This window comes from Colossoma macropomum, unplaced genomic scaffold (genome assembly GCF_904425465.1).
Source record: "Colossoma macropomum unplaced genomic scaffold, Colossoma_macropomum, whole genome shotgun sequence".
Lineage (NCBI taxonomy): Eukaryota > Metazoa > Chordata > Actinopteri > Characiformes > Serrasalmidae > Colossoma > Colossoma macropomum.
In genome coordinates, this window is record NW_023494802.1 from 25,137,677 (window position 1) to 25,155,943 (window position 18,267).

Here is an 18,267-nt window from a genome sequence, read left to right on the forward strand (position 1 = left end):
ATGCGTTTGGCTAAAGCACTTGGGAAATGGAGACAAACTGGGAGCGTTAACGCTCTGATAAACAGCAGGGGGCGCTCTTACAATATTCACAACTTACAGTTTATCACACTTTTAGTTTTGTTTGACCTTTTTTACATCAGTAACAGCAGCTGTCTGGCTAACTAACTTATTAAGTTTGATGACGTGTTTACGTTTCAGCTGTGTGTGTATGGTTGGTTGCTAGGTAACAGACATGACAGCTGATTGTCGACTTTGATCAAGTAGTTTAAGATTTCTTAACTGGAGATAAGATGCTGTAAGATAAGATAAAATTCTTAAATTAAGATAAGATTTGCTTCTGTAACATAAATTTTTGAAAAATCTTATCTTGACCTGTCAGATCTTAACTTGGGACAAAAAGAGAGGACGTTTCTGTAATGCGGCCCCTGACCTGAGGCAGAGAAACCCTCCATTCTCCTTGCTCTTTTCTAAAGCATCCTTCACAAAGACACAGTTTGCCTATTTCAGTTTTCTTTTCTATGTCCTGTGAATAAAATGGTGAAATTCCAAAAAAAATCACATTACGTCAGGTGTGTGTAGATTTGATAGCAAAAAATGTTTTTGCATTTTCATGCCATTTATTTGCGTCATGCTAAGCGTGTATCAGTCTTTAGACTGTACATTCAGTGACTGGTTCTGTACATTTATGTGTAATTTCTGTCCAGATTGTCTCCAGACCTGTACCTGCTGGGCTGTTTTGGTTTTGGGTTTGTCCTTCTTGTCCTTGCTGCCCAGAGCTGAGGGGTCAGAGCTTGTTGCCATGGCAGCGTCAGTCAAGGCCTGTGTGGAAGCCGGGATGTACATGTGCTTTTCTCCATCCCAGTACATATATTGCTGAGTGTGGGGGTTATAAAAATACTGCAGGAAAAGACAACACGTGGAGAAGATTAAGGGGCCCATATCATACATTTTTCCCCTTGGGGTCCACCTATAACGCCTGCATTTTATCCAACAAAAACAGACATAATTCCTTGAGACATAACATTTTTCCAACCATCTCGTTGACTGTTTCTGTTACTGTGCTCAGTTCTGAAACATTGTCTTAAAAGTTCAGTGTGAGTGAGTGGGGCTAAACTCCTCTAGGCTGAATATATGTATGATATATGTAAATGCGTCTGTGTTTGTGACATCACAAAAACAATTAATTCAAAATGAGATCTTTGTGTGCTTTAGAGTGTTTTCACACATGAACCATTTCCACGTCTGAAGTAGTCATGGTTTTCTGTGCATATGTGAACACATCAAACAAACTCAAACCAGACCAGTAAGGATAATTTATAATGTACTCAGGTTAAAGCCTGCCCTTAATATTGTGACAGGACAGCAGCGGTAAGATATTAAAGCAATAAGGTGTGCAAGTCTGTGTTTTTTTTTTTACTGAAAATTCACTGCTGCCCTTCAGATACATTATTTTCAGTGCAGACACAAATTTCTGCTGCTGGGTGGAGCTCAGTGATGAGCACAGTGGAAATCAGAACCCACTGTGGTGGACACGCAGGGTCATTTTGCAATTTTGCGCAATTTGCTTTGGCCAATCATTTCAGCGTGGCCAATAGGAGAGCAGCAGGCATGTCTGGTGGTTCCTCTCACCACCCAACAGGTTCGTTTTATCAGAGGACGCTGCCCACTTCGCGAGCACTACGCACACCATGAGTGGTGTGAAAGGGGTCTGAAAGGACCAGAAAGAAAACTTTATATAGTCTCTTTATAGTTCACTTACATTGTGAACACAAAATCACTGCTGTCATTCGCAGCTGGTTCCCTTTCAGCTTCATTTTAGGTAAATTTTTTTTGGTTGATTTAAAAAGAGCTATATATGTGAAAACAACCTTAGTTGCCAAATATGGAGGTACAGACTGGATGTTCGTGACATGGGACCTTTAACAGTTGCATACTCAGGTTTGTACCTAACAGCATGCAAAAAGGTGGCTGTTTTTACTAGTCACTATTTTTGTTTATTAATTAAATTTGACTGTTTTTTAATAAGCTTCTATTTTTTGTGGAGTAAAGAAAAAAAAATATGCCAAAACTTTAACTGGACTGACAGCAGGGCACATGTCTATCATATCGCTCTGTTTGATCTGTAAATACAGCCGAATGGAGGAAAACAAATGAGTGAAACAATTACATAATGCAGAATTCTTAGATAGGAGAAAGACATTTTTCCTTATTTTGTACTCTGTATGGACCATTAAAGGTGTAATGCTGGTACCTGTGAGTTGGGGTCATAGTAGAGGCCAGTGAGAGGGTCATAGTAATAACCTGAGCTTTCATCATACTGATATGTAGAAACATCAGGATCAGCTGAAGGAGGAAAACAAACAGTTCTCATGTTAATTAATTAACATTAATTAATGCATTCCCTGTAAATGAAATGTTTAGTTTACACACAGTGGTGGAAGCTTCTTTTAAAGATATTTTGATGTTTGAGATGTAAACAAAATCATTCAGATTGGATTTAGTGTGAACTGTTCACAGTGGTGGTAAAAGGAACCAGATGTCCTCCTCTAAAAGCTCCCTCACAAATGGTTATGAATATGCTGTCTGATGTCTGAGACATTGTTTTATGATAGTTTTGAGAAGGTTTTGGCCTTAAAATCTATTCATGGTGGAGGAACACATAATATGTAGTGTGTTGTGAGGCAAAATAGTCCCCAAAGAAAACTTACTATTTCAGATTTTCCACAATTTTTCCTTCAACATTCCATATAAAACTCAGAAGACATGTGTGGGTTCACTGGTGGTTTTGGATAGTAAATAAAATGGCTATATTTGTGTTGTAGTCATGGTGACCCCTAGTTCCTATCACCACCACAGTAAAGAACTCTGAGTCTCTACAATCAACTATTTTACACCAAACCACTCTGGCTCTGTTCCTGCTTGTTTTTAAACAAGCTATATTAGGATTAAAGACTACGGTTTAAACGAGTGCCCCTTTTTCTGAATATGTGTGACAATATCACCTCGTCTACCTGGATTTTTTAACAAAGACAAATATCGCCTAGATATACCTTATTCTAAACCATGTTCAGTAGACAGGAATGAATAAGTAAAACATATTTTAAGTGCTGAAATCATTTGTAAACCTTTCAGCTCATAGGATGGAATGTGGCAAATGCTGAACACTGAACACTGTTAGAAATAAAGGTTCTAAGCAGGTACATTTTTCATTCATCAAGGTACAAACAATGTAAATGTTCCCTCAAAAGGTACAACAGTGGTTTTTAGGTCCAACTGTGCACCTTAAATAAGGTTTTCCAGGTGAAAAGTACATATTTGTACATTTTCATAACCTAAACTTTTAAAACAGAACAATAAAATAATAAGCCTGAAGAAAAGACGGGGTGTGTGGAGTCAATACAACTTAGAAAATATAATTTCAATGGATTATGGTACAATTATGTTGCCTAACTAAAGGTTCTGAGATGTACCCTTGAGAAGGAAGGTACGGTACATGAATTTCACAAAAATAAGGGTTAATAACAAATAAGGCTTTCCAAATTATAATTTTAAAATGTACTAAAAAAATATGTTTTGCATTTTTTTATCTGCAAGAATCTATTCAATGCGTTGATATTTATTTTATAGCATTTATAATGATATAAATTCATTTTAGCACTGTCAACAATGTCAGGTGGTGCAATAATAAAAAACATTTTATATTACAGTTATTTACCACAACTGAAAATGTGAATAAACTAGTCTTTGTACTTGGACCCTTGTATAAACCTGTTCTAGGACAGCTTTATATGAAGTTTACACATCTTTTTTTCCCAAATGATTTTGTTTTGGAGTCATCTTTATGGTGCAACACGTGGTCCACTCATTCTTAAAAGCATGTCAGGGTAAAAGTCCTTTGTTATCGGTTGTGCTGCGTCACATTTTAGGAAAACAGAATTCCACTGACTGTTATAGCTGCCTAATTCGAAACAAGTTATTTTAAAGGTTTAAAACCTAAAATCATGCCAAACTACCACCTGACATTTTCAGATTTTGGGTGGTGTAATTGCTGAAATATGAATTTTGGTTTGAATTCCCGAAAATAAAGGAAGGAGAAAAAAACAGATGCATACAAAAGTTTTGTCAACCCTGGCCAAATTACATATTTTATTCATTTTTGAAAAGAACCGAACACAACCTCTGCAGCAAACAATTTCAATAATAACATTTTTCCACAAATGTTAAGACAGTTGCTTTATATTTGATAAACACCAACAGTGGATGATCTCACACCTTGCAAATGTTTTTTGTATTTCTTAATGACATTTCAGTCAGTGGAAATTGCACTTTCATATTTTAACAGTGTTCTCCTGCTTTGAAGACATCAATTAGCATCATTATCAGATCTAATAACTTGTCCTATTTTTAAGTCCATCAAATGAACTGTGTATTAATATTTGAATTTTTTTTTCTCTTATATAAGCAATGTAAATATAAAACAGTAACTCACGATACTGCTGTCGCTCAAACGCTGTTCCTGGTGTGGCTGGCTGTGGTTTTCCAACAATTTCAACCTGCGGAGTTACTGTAGCCTATACACACACACACACACACACACACACACACACACACACACACACACACACACACAACAAAAAACAACACACATTGTTCAGCCAAAACATAACACAGCCCCCCACCCCAAATTACCACAAATATAATCAATCAGCCAAGACATGTTTGGTGTCTGAAGTTTGCTTCTTTAGCTTTAGCACTGGAGCTTTGAGGCTAATGTAGCTAACAAGTAATGGAAGTTTATGTACACCAAATAGCACAGTACTAAGCGCATGCCTGAATCATCACATGCTTACCTCACTGTGCGAAGTGTTAATTAATCTCTAACAGACTTGCTTAAAGTCTGAACACTCCCAGTCAAATTACATATTCTAAATAATTTTCAATTTTCAATTCAATGTATAGGGAACAAATTAAAAATGGCATATCTCCACAAATTCTAGTGCACAATTTGAATTTACTTGCTGAGTTTAACATACTGGGAACAATAATGCATAACTTTTGCACAGGCAATTTTTTTTTCCCTCAGTATGTTAAATTCAGTAAATAACTGCATTGAAATGTGCAGAAGTGTGTCTCTGTAGAGTATATGTTAACTTATTTACACTCATTTATCCTTAGACAATTAACAAAACACGGAATTTAACCAGGGCGCACAAACCTTTGCATATGACCGTATGTGGTTTCTGACACTGTATAACCGGCTGCATTCATGTATTACTTAATGCAATATTGAAGTGAACAGTGCGGCTCTGTCATGTCATCAGAAAAGTCGGAGCAAAATTTGATGGAGAAAATACTGTTGATATGAATGATAAGAGGTAAATTATGGGTGGGGCTAAACTGCTGTAGGCTGAATAGGCAGGGCTAAACTGCTATAGGCTGAATGGCTGGGGCTAAACTGCCGTAGGCTGAATAAGCGGGGCTAAACTGCTGTAGGCTGATTAGGTGGGGCTAAACTGCTGTAGGCTGATTAGGTGGGGCTAAACTGCTGTAGGCTGAATGGGTGGGGCTAAACTGCTGTAGGCTGAATGGGTGGGGCTAAACTGCTGTAGGCTGAATAGTTGGGGCTAAACTGCTGCAAGCTGAATGGGCGGGGCTAAACTGCTATAGGCTGAATGGGCGGGGCTAAACTGCTGTAGGCTGAATGGGTGAACCTTAACTGCTGTAGACTGAATGGGCGTGGTTAAACTGCTGTAGACTGAATAGATGGGGCTAAACTGCTGAAGGCTGAACGGGTGGGGCTTAACTGGTGTAGGCTGAATAGGCAGATATATGTATCACAAAAACAGTGAATTCAAAACAGGATGTTTTGGTTTAATTTCAATATACGGGCTATATAGCCTGTACATACTGGGAAGCAAATGGTACATTTTTACACTTTAACAATGTTTACATATTACTTCAAAATTTAAAAATAAAAGTGCGGAAAATATGGTTTTCTACGCTATGAACTTTGAACAACATGTAGTAGAGTTGGCTTAGCACTTTTTCCAGCACTATTAGTTAAACAACGGGCTGTAGACGTATAACTCTTCTTACAAACATGATACAGTTTACAAAGCCGACACAAACTAAACCAAACTAAATTCATTTCAACATGTATGCGTTTTTGGAATGTGGCTAAAACAAGAAACCTGTGGAGCTTGATTTCTCCTCTCTCTCAAAAATAAAAGCTTGAAGTGCTGTTTATCTGAAGGGGGCACCTTTGATGGGTTACCAGGTTTTCCAGGTGGTTGTTAGGACAACCTCTTTTGACTTTCTTCTTCCTCATGCAAGTGGATTGTTTTACATCTTATCTAATGTTTGGAATAAAAATGAAATGAATAAAAGGGGGGTCTCTGACTTTTGCACAGTACTGTAGGTGTGTGTACCTGGCTGGGCTGTGTCGTGGTGACAGTTTGCGAGGGTGTCTGGGCGAGAGCAGCTGAAGAAGTGACCCCGCCATCTTCAGTCACTGTTGGGACCACTGCAGCTGCAACACAAACACATTTTAAAAACATGCCCTACCAGTCTAAAGTACAAACTACTATACATAACAGTTACTCACGATTCTATTTTATAGATGTCTAATGTCTGATCTTTCAATGAAATAATAAAAAAACCCTGTGCAGGTTTAGTTCAGGATGAATCAGCTCTGCGCTGATGCTTTGTGTATGTTTATCTTATACACTCAGGTCCATGTTCATGAAAGTTTCTTCTTAGCATGAAGAGCAGGTTTCAATAATGTTTTTTTTTTTCCTTTTTAACCCCTGAAATGGCCAGGGTCCAAAGTTTTATTACACACTTCTATAACCTAAGAATTGCTCAACCAGTTTGGACTGAAGTCCCTGTAGTTACTGAATAATAAGCCTTAGTATGTAATATGCCTGAGATTTTAAGGGGTTAAACTATTGTTAAAAGCTCAACTTGAAATTCTTTTGGTCTAAAAGTGGTTTAGTTTAAACAAAATGATGCTAAAGAATAAAGATGAATGTCCACTCACAGTTCTGACCACTACGGTTGTCATCAGGCAAAACACCCATGTAAAAAGAGCAAGTTTATAAATAGGCCAAATAGTGACATAAAATTATCTGCCCGTCAACAGCCACATGACTGAGAACATACAAAGTAGAATCAAAACTTCTGCATATAATAAATACAATAATCATCAAAAAGTCATAATTCAAGAAATTACACAATAAATATAATTTACACCCTAGACCTCTGGAGCTCTGGAGCCACATGCATCTCTTGTACTGCCCTCTTGTGGCTCCACAGAATTAGATTTGGGTAAAAATAAAACAATCCTCCTTTGTAGTAAAATAAAGACTTGGTGAGCCGTCTAACACACGGTTCTAACAAGGTTTTAACAATAGGCTAAATGCTGGAATATATTTATAAATGGTCTTAAACGCTGGAGTTAATGTATAACGGCTAATTCACTCTTTAAGTCTAGAGATCAGCGCAGACTGTGGGTCACTATAGCAACACAGACAACAATCTCGTCACTAGTTACTTGCAACCAAGCAGGGCACCAAACTGTGCGATTTAAATAAAAAGCCCATTATAAAAAGGGCTTAAGATCGAATTTTTTAAGTACATATGGTAACATGGTATGAAAGATATATATCCAAACTGTTTTTTATATTGTCTACATATTGATGTTTTTTTCGGACCTCAGTCCACCATAAATATCTGCAAAGTTTGAGCACCGCTCTAAAGAAACCCACTTAGGTTTTAATATATTAAGGTTTTTTTAAAACCAATAAAAAAAGAAGCTTTAGAAGATGCAATTTTTATTAAAAACACTGAAAAGTTGAAATGTCCCTAAACTTGACGTACAGAGTATGTTCTATAAGTTTTTTTACTGAATGCATGTTAGCATTCATACAAATTTTCCTCCATCTCTCACCTGTAGCCCCGCCCCCTCCCTCATAGGCCCCCATTATCCCCGGGGCGGATGAGGTCAAGTCCGTTCTCACAGCGCCAGGCCCTTTAAAGCCCTCAGGGCTGCCCACATCTGGACCCTCCTGCACAAACAAAGCTGCTGCCCCCTGCTGGTACGCACTCGTATCGCCTCCCGGGGCTCCTGCAGAGAGCTGCTGGGCTGTCTGGTGGAAGAGAGGGGGGATGTTAACACTTTGAAGTGGAAGTTCCCAAAATTTTCACCAAATGTAGTCGAAGACATGTTTCGCTGGAACAAGGCTAATATAAATAATAAGTAATTGAAGCTTATACACCACTGTACTGGATTATACCAGTGCACTACAACAGACTGTAGACTAAAAGTATGTTCACGTAATTTAACCCTATGTAGTCTGAGGTCGTTCTCTCGATTTGTGCATATCTTCTTAAATTCTCCTTTAAAGGCTCTTCATATAACATGATACTCATATGTTTCATATCAAAATGCTCCGTTATCTTCATCACTACTTTCCAAAACCGCTGCAGCAACTTTAGCAGCTGTAAACTCTCTGCACGGCATTTCACATGAGTCTCCGATGTGGTCTAAATGAAGAATGAAGGGTTTCCGGTGTGATGGGTCAGTCCTTAGTGATTTCCAGTAGTGTCCACTAGTGGGTTTCACACAAAATGTAGACGGACACACGAATCCACCAGTTCCACATGGTGAGAGGCAGATGACGTGCATCTCAGCTCCTTTTCATAGCCTCATAACTCCAAACGTGAGTCACGTATGATCTCGTGAAAAGATGGAATGGAAAAGGCGACTCTACAGATTCAGGAAATGTTTGAACTGTATTTCTGTGCTGGATTATCACAGAGATACAGAAACAGATATACAAACATCAAATTTGATGTTTTTTTCTCACCCATTCGTTTCCCCTAATTTTGTCATTGCCAGTGGGAAGATGCATGTGAGAAGCAGATGCTCTGAGAATCTGCGAATCTGAGAATGTCAGCTTTTGACAGTGTCAACTATTTTTGTCATGAGGCTTGATGGTGTGGTTTGGTTTGCCTCGGACAGAAAATCAGTTTGTATTCAAGTTCAGACCAAAATTTCAGGAGCGAAAAAAAGCTCTAGTAGGAATGTGAACTTGCTTCCTTTTCATTTCTTACAGCATATTTTCAATATGTTGGTGCAAAATGTCATTTTGAACTGAAATTTCTTTACTCTTCCTGCTTTGTAAATATCAGCACTGAGCGCAGGAAATCATTATAGATTGACCACCCGCTGTACTGTGTATGTTTATACCTGAGATACGGCCCACTGAGCTGCAGCAATCGCTGTACTGGCCACTGTAGCAGCACTAACACGACTGCCATCAGTCAGAAACACATCACTGAGAGAGAGAAAAAGAGAAAGTAAGATTATTATTATGTTCTTACACATCATTATATCAGACCAAGACAATATGTTATATTATATATTATTAAACTGATATTTCCGGTTGTAAAATCTGATTGGCTGAGCCGCATTTGAGGCTGTTGTGAAATAGACAATATACGCACACCGACTGCCTTATAACAACCAAACTCTGTCCTTGTGCTGTTAATGGAATAATCTTTGACTCTAACGCTGCTCGCATGGACCACCGACTGTATTGGTCAAGTTAGAACCTGGTTCTGTATAAACTGAGGACCTGACAACTTATGTTCTTAACCAGAAACAGGCTGGTCAGCTAGCTTACAGGTTATAAGATAGTAAACATGCTAAACAACTCCATCATTAGTATCACAGGCTTGAATTAAAGCACACACAATATAATTTACTGTAAAACTGCAATATAACAGACTAAAGAATGTCACTTGAATGTCTTAGACGCTTCAAATGTCCATGTTTCAGTCAGAAGTAGCATCAAACTCAGACTGAATCCCAAACAGCTCTGTATCGTCTAAATAGTGTGCTAGCTATGGAAGTTTAGAAATTCTAGCTTCTACAGCCAAACAGTGGATTATTTGTCAAGTGTCGATGTGGCTGTATCCCAAATGACTAACTGTTAGCTATATTATGCACCACTGGGCTGCAAGATCCAGTATTTAAATCTGTTTGAGATTCAGCCCCAGCGTGAGAGGAGGGGTGCCGCTGGATTGGTGCTAAATAAGACTCATGGTGGTAATTTGGTGACCAAAAAGTGCTTATAAAGTGAAGGTTTTGCATTAAACAGTGCTGTGTTATCATATGTTCATTGTTACAGACAAAAAGTTAAAAAGTGCATGAAATGACCACAGTGTACAGCAATGGGCGACTGAACGTCCTTCTCCTCATTCAGCGGTCCATGGTTGCTTGGCAATTATACCAAACTCTAAAGAAACTACAATTATTGGCGAAATACTTGTTTATGATGATTATTATTAATAATAACAAATTATTTTCTGCAAAAGTTTGTATTTTATCATATTTTATGTTGGTCACTGCTTTATAAAAGCAATGAGCCACCAGAGGATGTGCGTTACAGTGATTTTAGCATGGGAATGGGAGTTTGACTCCGCTTTACGTCGTGCCTAAAAAACATCCTTCTCCGTGATAAAATCGCAGTTAAGCACAGCCTCTCATGGCTGATTGCTTTATTTTATATCATCACTGTCCAAAAAAACTCCAAAATTGTTTGGAATAAAACTATTTTACATTAGCTTAAAGTTGCTATTTTTACTCATCTTTCTCTAAACAGTGACAATATATAGTATATTTATGCAAATTATGACAAATTACATTGTCTATCATTGTGTATTAGCATCAGAGGATCATAGTTTCTCTTGAGAAGAAATCCAATGGGCTGGCTCTCTGGCTAAGGATCTTCAGATCCTCTGTTCAGAATGCTGTAACCGTGTTAAACCTTCATACCGTTTGGAGCCCTTGGCGAATTCCACAGATATGATCTTCCCATCGATGGAGAGAGGAGGCTGCAGAGCCTGTAGAATCTGCAGCAGCTGAGACGCCTCCTACAACACAAACAAAAAGTCTGGCCAAAAAACTAATTTGCATAATTTTCTGACACTGTATGTAAGAAATATAGTTTGTCACATAGCTAGTAGGAGAGTTTTGTCTGCACTTTAGTGCATGTTTATAGATGACTGTGTCATGCAGTTTCAGAAACCACATAATCAAGTATTTTAGCTATTACTATTTTTCAGCACTGAATCTAAGAAAACATGCCAATCAAAAACATGTGCTAATCCATCTCTAAACTTACAGCGGCTAACAGTAACAGAGTTTTTTTTTTATTTTTTTAACTATCGCTTTAATATAAATGTGTGAGCATGCTCCTGCAACAAAAAAAAAAAAGCCAGCTCAGCATTTGTCCAGCACCCTCTCATCTCTTTTAGCTCTCAAGTAAAAGCCAGTCGGAGATTTACTCTTCTCTATCTTCTTTGGTCTCTTCGCAGCCTCTGCCACAATATCCATGCTGGGAATACCAAGCTACTTCTTCTTATGGCTAACTGAATTGATGGTGTGCGACATGTGTGTGCTGTGAAGCGTTCCAGAGTCCTGGTGAGGGGTTCTCATGCTGCTACTCCAAAGTTACATAGCGCTATAGCAGGCGTTCTGGCCCAGAGTGGCAACGACAGAGACGCCACTCTCACTATTATAAGATACTGCAGAATCAAAATGACATTGGAGCTGTTATTAAAAGGTGAAAGGTTGTTACATAATGTTGCTTAAACTCACATTGCACATCCTTTATATTACATGCAGATTGTCTGGTACTGTCTATTTACACCGAGCAGGCATAACATTATGACCACCTCCTTGTTTCTACGCTCACTGTCCATTTTATCAGCTCCACTTACTATGTAGGTGCACTTTGTAGTTCTACAATTACAGACTGTAGTCCATCTGTTTCTCTGCATACTTTGTTAGCCCCCTTTTACCCTGTTCTTCAGTGGTCAGGACCCCCATGGACCCTCACAGAGCAGGTACTATTTGGGTGGTGGATCATTCTCAGCACTGCAGTAACACTGACGTGGCGGTGGTGTGTTAGTGTGTGTTGTGCTGGTACGAGTGGATCAGACACAGCAGTGCTGCTGGAGTTTTTAAACACTGTTTCCACTCACTGTCCACTCTATTAGACACTCCTACCTTGTCAGTCCACCTTGTAGATGTAAAGTCAGAGACGATAGCTCATCTGCTGCTGCACAGTTTGTGTTGGTCATCCTCTAGTCCTTCATCAGTGGTCACAGGACGCTGCCCACAGGACGCTGTTGGCTGGATATTTTTGATTGGTGGACAATTCTCAGTCCAGCAGTGACACTGCTGTGTTTAAAAACTCCAGCAGCACTGCTGTGTCTGATCTACTCGTACCAGCACAACACACACTAACACACCACCGCCACGTCAGTGTTACTGCAGTGCTGAGAATGATCCACCACCCAAATAGTACCTGCTAACAAAGGGGGCTAAGTATAGTAAGTGGAGCTGATAAAATAGAAAATGAGCGTAGAATCAAGGAGGTGGTCATAAAGTTATGCCTGCTCTGTGTATATATTTATGTGCTCATTTGAGCACAGCAGCTGTTCTTTATATTGTGTGAAAATTTTATAATGAATGGACCAATAGAAATGCTCTAAAACTGCTTAGAAAAAAATCTCTTTCCTTTGACTTACATTAAAAGTTAAGAACATTTAGGCATTTGGTGAGTTGAGCCTCCTCTGATTCTGCTGATACCACCCCCTGGTGTTGAGCAACTCAATTATATCAGCTAACTATCTAAGTATCCTCATCAATCAGTGAATGCGTTTTACGTTACGTTTACGTCATGTCTTATTCTGTAAGTTTATTGGCTGGTTGCAAAGCAGAAATCAAATTACTGCCTGACTCATGTAGACCTGGAGTTTCCCCATTATCTTATTTCCTAAGTGCACGTAAACGCATTGATCCGATTACTGACAAAATCTGATTTTCTGCAGTTGTCAAACATTAAGCGCATGTAAATGCACTCAATGACAAAAAACAAACAATAATCACCTCTTCCAGCACTCTGGCGGTTTCTTTCCAGACTGTCACAGAGATCCTTATTCTCTCCAGTGTTGAGTTTCTCTTTTTTCATTTTAAGGCGGAATGACAGAGTGAGCAATAGAAACGAGGCGTCCATCAAAAACAGCTTGTCGCATTGCACTGCAGCGCACTCTGCTGCTCGCAGCTCGTGCAGACAACTTCAGTGATTATAATGGGAGAATTTTAGTTTTGTCGCTGTCGCTCGCTCAGGTCGCTTGCTGTGCTTTATGTGTATCTCTCTGTACCAAAACTTACTTCATCCCCCTTTTGTTCATCCTGTTGAAACTCTTTCATTATATTTTTTAAATAAAGAAATGTATAATATCATGTAGATGTACTAATGATTTACCACGATGGTGGTGAGCTGTAGGAAGGCGAAGCCGCGGTTGAGTTGCGTCTGTTTGTCTTTAATGAGCCGGATGTTGGAGGGAGACAGAGTGGCGAACGGAGCGAGAGCCGACAGGATCGCCTCCAGACTGGTGTGAGGACCCAGATTCCTCAGGATCAGAGCTACACAGAGGAAACAACACCACATTCTGTACATAGAACTAAACGGATGTGTCTGTGTTAAAGGCCACGACCACTAATTAGAGAATCAACATTTGACAATTGACCGAGGTGCCCAAACTTTTGCATGAGACTGTACACTCAAAGGATCAGCACACAGCTGCTTTATTCTAACAAAACATTTACAGGGACTTATACTTAACTAAGCAAGATACAGAGAGAGAATGAGGAAGCGAGAGAGAAAAGAGAGAGAACAAGAGAGAGAAAGAATGAATGAGAGAGGGGGACAGAGAAAGAGAGAAATGAAGAGAGAGGAGATATAAAGGGAGAAGGACAGAGAGAATAAGAGAGAGAAAGGGAGGAAGAGCAAAAGGAGAGATAGAGAGAGAATGGGTGACAAAGAGAGGCAGAAAAAAGAGAGCAGAAAGAGAGAATAAGAGAGAAAGAGAATGAATATGAAAAAGAGAGAGAAGAGAGAGAAAGCATAGGAGCAAAAGGACAGAGAGAAAGAATAAGCAAGAAAAAGACAGAGAAAAGAGAGCAGAGAAATAAAAGAGAATGAATGAGAGAGAAAATAAAAGAGAGAGAGATAGAAAAAGAAAGATGGGCAAGAGAGGAAGGGAGAATAAAAGAGAGCGAGAGAGAGAGAAAGAGAGAGAGGGAGAGAGAGAGAGAGAGACTTACTGTCGTTGGCCACCTCGTTAGTCTGTGATGTGTTGGTGACGCTGATGAGGGGAGCAGTGGTCTGATAGATGGTGGGGAGGGGCAGTAGACCCTGTGAGGAGTCTTTTAACTGCCCCAGGGGCAACTCCTTCTGTACCAGGGGCAGTCTGAGCTCAGCCTCTGAGGAAATAAAGAAGTTTGATGTAGTATGTAAATACAGTTAAAGTGCCAAACTATATCCATCACTACCCACTACATACAGTCCATACAGTCTATATACAGAAAACAAGCTGCAAAAACAGCCTGTTCTGAATTCACTGCATTTGTGATGTCATCAAAAATCAGCACTTAAGCACTGCCTACTTACACTGAAGTTATAAGGAGGGTTGCAGCTCAGACTGCTTTTGAATGAGGCACAGCTAATGAGAACAGACCTCATTTACATATATCTTAAAGGCACAGTGACAAATACAGCCTGTTCAATTCTAAGGGATAAACAGAGGATGAAAAATGGTCATGCAGACCACAGATAAATTGGGACTGTTTTCGGTTTATAAAACCACAAAACCACACAAATGTCCTTAGGGCAAAAAACTAAATTTTAATGCTCTTTCTCCACTATTTACCTGATTTTGGAACTCCACATTTGAAACATTTCTCCCTCCGCTTGAAGTTCTGCACTCCACACTGAAAAACAAAAGATTTACCATCAGTTTGAATTACCAGAGCTCACACACATCCGATACATGCAGAGTTTTGAGTAGTAAAGTTATATTAACTCTTTGAAACAAGCAGAAAAACTTCTGGTTCTGTTTGTGCATCGAGGCGGAGACTAAATCTCCTAAATACTGTCCTAACTTTACAATATTTCCAGCGCCCTAACTTCTGTTTAAGTGTCCGTTTACATCATTTTTAGGCAGCTGTGTCAGGCAGCATAGTTCACTACTAGCATAATGACGCTACATTCATCTATACTGTAAAGCGCTGCTTTCACTGTGAGATGTTTTTCTTTTCTAACTCTGCATATTAAAAATCTCAGATGCTGCAGACATGATCTCCACCGTCTTACTACCTTCGTGTGTTAATGCTGATGAAATATTACAGTGATGGTGGTGAATAATGAGAAGACAGAGCTGAACGTGTGCCTGTTTATTAGGAGGAATAATATTTGCACGCTTGGCTAAAGCGTTTGGTAAATAGAGACTGAAAATGGGAGCGGCGACGCTCTGATAAACAGCAGGGGGCACTCTCACAGTATTCACAACTTACAGTTGATCACATTTTAGATTTGTTTGACCTTTTTTTTTATCAGTAACAGCAGCTGTCTGGCTAACTAACTTGATTATTTTGATGACGTGTTTAGGTTTCAGCTGTGTGCATGATCGGTTGCTAGGCAACAGACATGACAGCTGTTTGTCGACTTAGATCAAGTAGGTTAAGATTTCCTAACTGGAGATAAGATGCTGTAATATAAGATTCCTAAATTAAGATCAGATTTGCTTCCATAATACAAATTTGTGAATCTTACCTTGACATATTAAATCTTAAGACAAAAAGAGAGGACGTTTTACAGTCCCATATATATATATATATATATATATATATATATATATATATATATATATATATATATATATATATACACAGTGGAGGAAATAAGTATTTGATCCCCCACTGACTTTAAAAGTTTTAATACAAAAAAATAAATGAAAAGTCTCATAATTTTATGCCAGCTTTATTTTAACAGTGACACATAGAATATCAAAAGAAAATCTGGGAAAATTACATGAAATGAGAAATAAAAATTAATTTGAATTTCATTGAAGGAAATAAGTATTTGACCCCCTAGTAAAACATCATTTAATACTTGGTGGCAAAACCCTTGTTGGCAAGCACAGCAGTCAGACGTTTCTTGTAGTTTTTTATAAGGTTTGCACACACTTCAGGAGTAATTTTGGCCCACTCCTCTCTGCAGATCATCTCCAAATCCTTAAGGTTTTTAGGCATGCATTTGGAAACGAAGCTTCAGCTCTCTCCATAGATTTTCTATGGGATTGAGGTCAGGAGACTGGCCAGGCCATTCCATGACCTTGATATGCTTCTTATGGAGCCACTCCTTTGTTTCCTTGGCTGTATGTTTTGGGTCGTTGTCGTGCTGGAAGACCCATCCACGACCCATTTTCAGTGCCCTGGAGGAGGCAAGGAGGTTGTCACCCAGGATTTTGTGATACATGGCCCCGTTCATCTTCCCATCGATGCGGTGAAGTTGGCCTGTGCCCTTAGGAGAAAAACACCCCCAAAACATAATACTTCCACCACCATGCTTGACGGTGGGGATGGTGTTCTTAGGGTCATATTCTGTATTTTTCTTCCTCCAAACACGTCGAGTTGAGTTGAGGCCAAAGAGCTCAATTTTGGTCTCATCTGACCACAGCACCTTCTCCCAGTCTCTCTCGGAGTCATTAATATGTTCATTGGCAAAATTGAGGCGGGCCTGGATGTGAGCCTTCTTGAGCAGAGGAACCTGGCGTGCACTGCAGGATTTTAAACCATTACGTCTCAGTGTATCACCAATGGTTTTTTTGGAGACTGTGGTCCCAGCTGCCTTGAGATCATTAACCAGCTCCTCCCGTGTAGTTCTTGGCTGATTTTTAGCCTTTCTCATGATCAATGAGACTCCACGAGGTGATATCTTGCATGGAGCTCCAGGCCTAGGTCGATTGACAGTAATGTTGTACTTCTTCCACTTCCGAATAATTGCACCAACAGCTGTCACCTTCTCATCCAGCTTCTTCCTTATGGCTTTGTAGCCCATTCCAGCCTTGTATAGGTCAACAATTATGTCCCTGACATTTTTAGACAGCTCTTTAGTCTTGCCCATGGTGGAGATGTTGGAGTGTCACTGAGTCTGTTGGCAGGTGGCCTTTTATACAGGTGACAATTTGGGACAGGTGTCTCTCACGCAGGTAACGACTTCACTGAGATTAGGGTGTGTCAGTGGTCTGTGGGAGCCAACATTAGTCATGGTTTTTAGGGGATCAAATACTTATTTCCCTCAATGAAATGCAAATTATTTTAAATATTTTTAAATATTATTTAATTTTCTAGATTTTCTTTTTGATATTCCATCTCTCACTGTTAAAATGAAGCTACCATAAAAATCATAGACTGTTTAATTATTTGTCAGAGTACAAACTTTCAAAATCAGTGGGGGATCAAATACTTATTTCCTCCACTGTGTATATATATATATATATATATATATATATATATATATATATATATATATATATATATATATATGTATATATATATACACACACACACACACACACACACATATATATATATATATATATATATATATACACACACACATACACATATATATATATATATATATATATATATACACACACACATATTGAAATATAGTTCCACGTGTTTGTTATTACCTTGTTACAGAGCCAGTCCTCGTTGGCGCGGGGTTTGGGGTCGCTGTAGTGCATGGACACCCTCTGTCCCAGGATAGTGAGCACTCTCTGAGACGAAAACAGAGAGAAGGAGGAGAAAAGAAAAAAAGAGAGAGAGATCACAGTCAGAGCCCAAAACACACAGTTCAGAATTCACCTCACAAGAGAAAGCCAGTAAAAGAGAGAGAGAGAGATAGAGAGAGAGAGAGAGAGAGAGAGAGAGGGAGAGGGAGAGAGAGAGAGAGAGCGAGATAGAGAGAGAGATAGAGAGAGATAGAGAGAGAGAGAGGGAGAGATATCACCTTCAGCTGGAGAAGAATGGGACGGACGCGCTGTGTGAGAGAGTGCTTTTTGGACATCTCTCTCGGCCCAGGACCTTACACCCCCCCCTTCAGGGGAAAAGAAATCCAAACCCCCCCCCAAAATGACCATAACAGTAAACAACAACATACCCCTGACACTGGTCAGAGCAGATAGAGGATAGAAGAACAACCAAACATATTTAATTAATAAAACATAACTCATAGATAAACATCACCTAACAAACGACAGAAACGCAGAGCAAAACGCAAATAAAACAATATCTGAATCTACCTTTATCTGCATTTATCTGGATCTGTACTCCCATTTAGC

The 18,267-nt window shown here is 39.1% G+C and overlaps 1 protein-coding gene across 3 annotated transcripts in view; it reads right to left on the reverse strand.

Annotated features, from left to right (window-relative positions):
• The window catches only part of rbm10 (RNA binding motif protein 10), a 60,206-nt gene that overhangs the window by 11,319 nt on the left and 30,620 nt on the right, over positions 1–18,267 (reverse strand). For 2 of the 3 annotated variants that reach the window (XM_036591502.1, XM_036591500.1), the window contains exons 7-17: positions 17,617–17,703; positions 14,788–14,848; positions 14,183–14,341; positions 13,341–13,501; positions 10,841–10,938; positions 9,251–9,338; positions 7,949–8,147; positions 6,429–6,529; positions 4,490–4,571; positions 2,252–2,343; positions 724–897 (exon numbers count right to left, since the gene is read on the reverse strand). In XM_036591502.1, coding sequence (XP_036447395.1) covers positions 724–897; positions 2,252–2,343; positions 4,490–4,571; positions 6,429–6,529; positions 7,949–8,147; positions 9,251–9,338; positions 10,841–10,938; positions 13,341–13,501; positions 14,183–14,341; positions 14,788–14,848; positions 17,617–17,703 — 1,302 coding nt within the window. The remainder of the gene's footprint in view (positions 1–723; positions 898–2,251; positions 2,344–4,489; positions 4,572–6,428; positions 6,530–7,948; positions 8,148–9,250; positions 9,339–10,840; positions 10,939–13,340; positions 13,502–14,182; positions 14,342–14,787; positions 14,849–17,616; positions 17,704–18,267) is intronic. The other variant, XM_036591501.1, reaches the window with a different exon arrangement.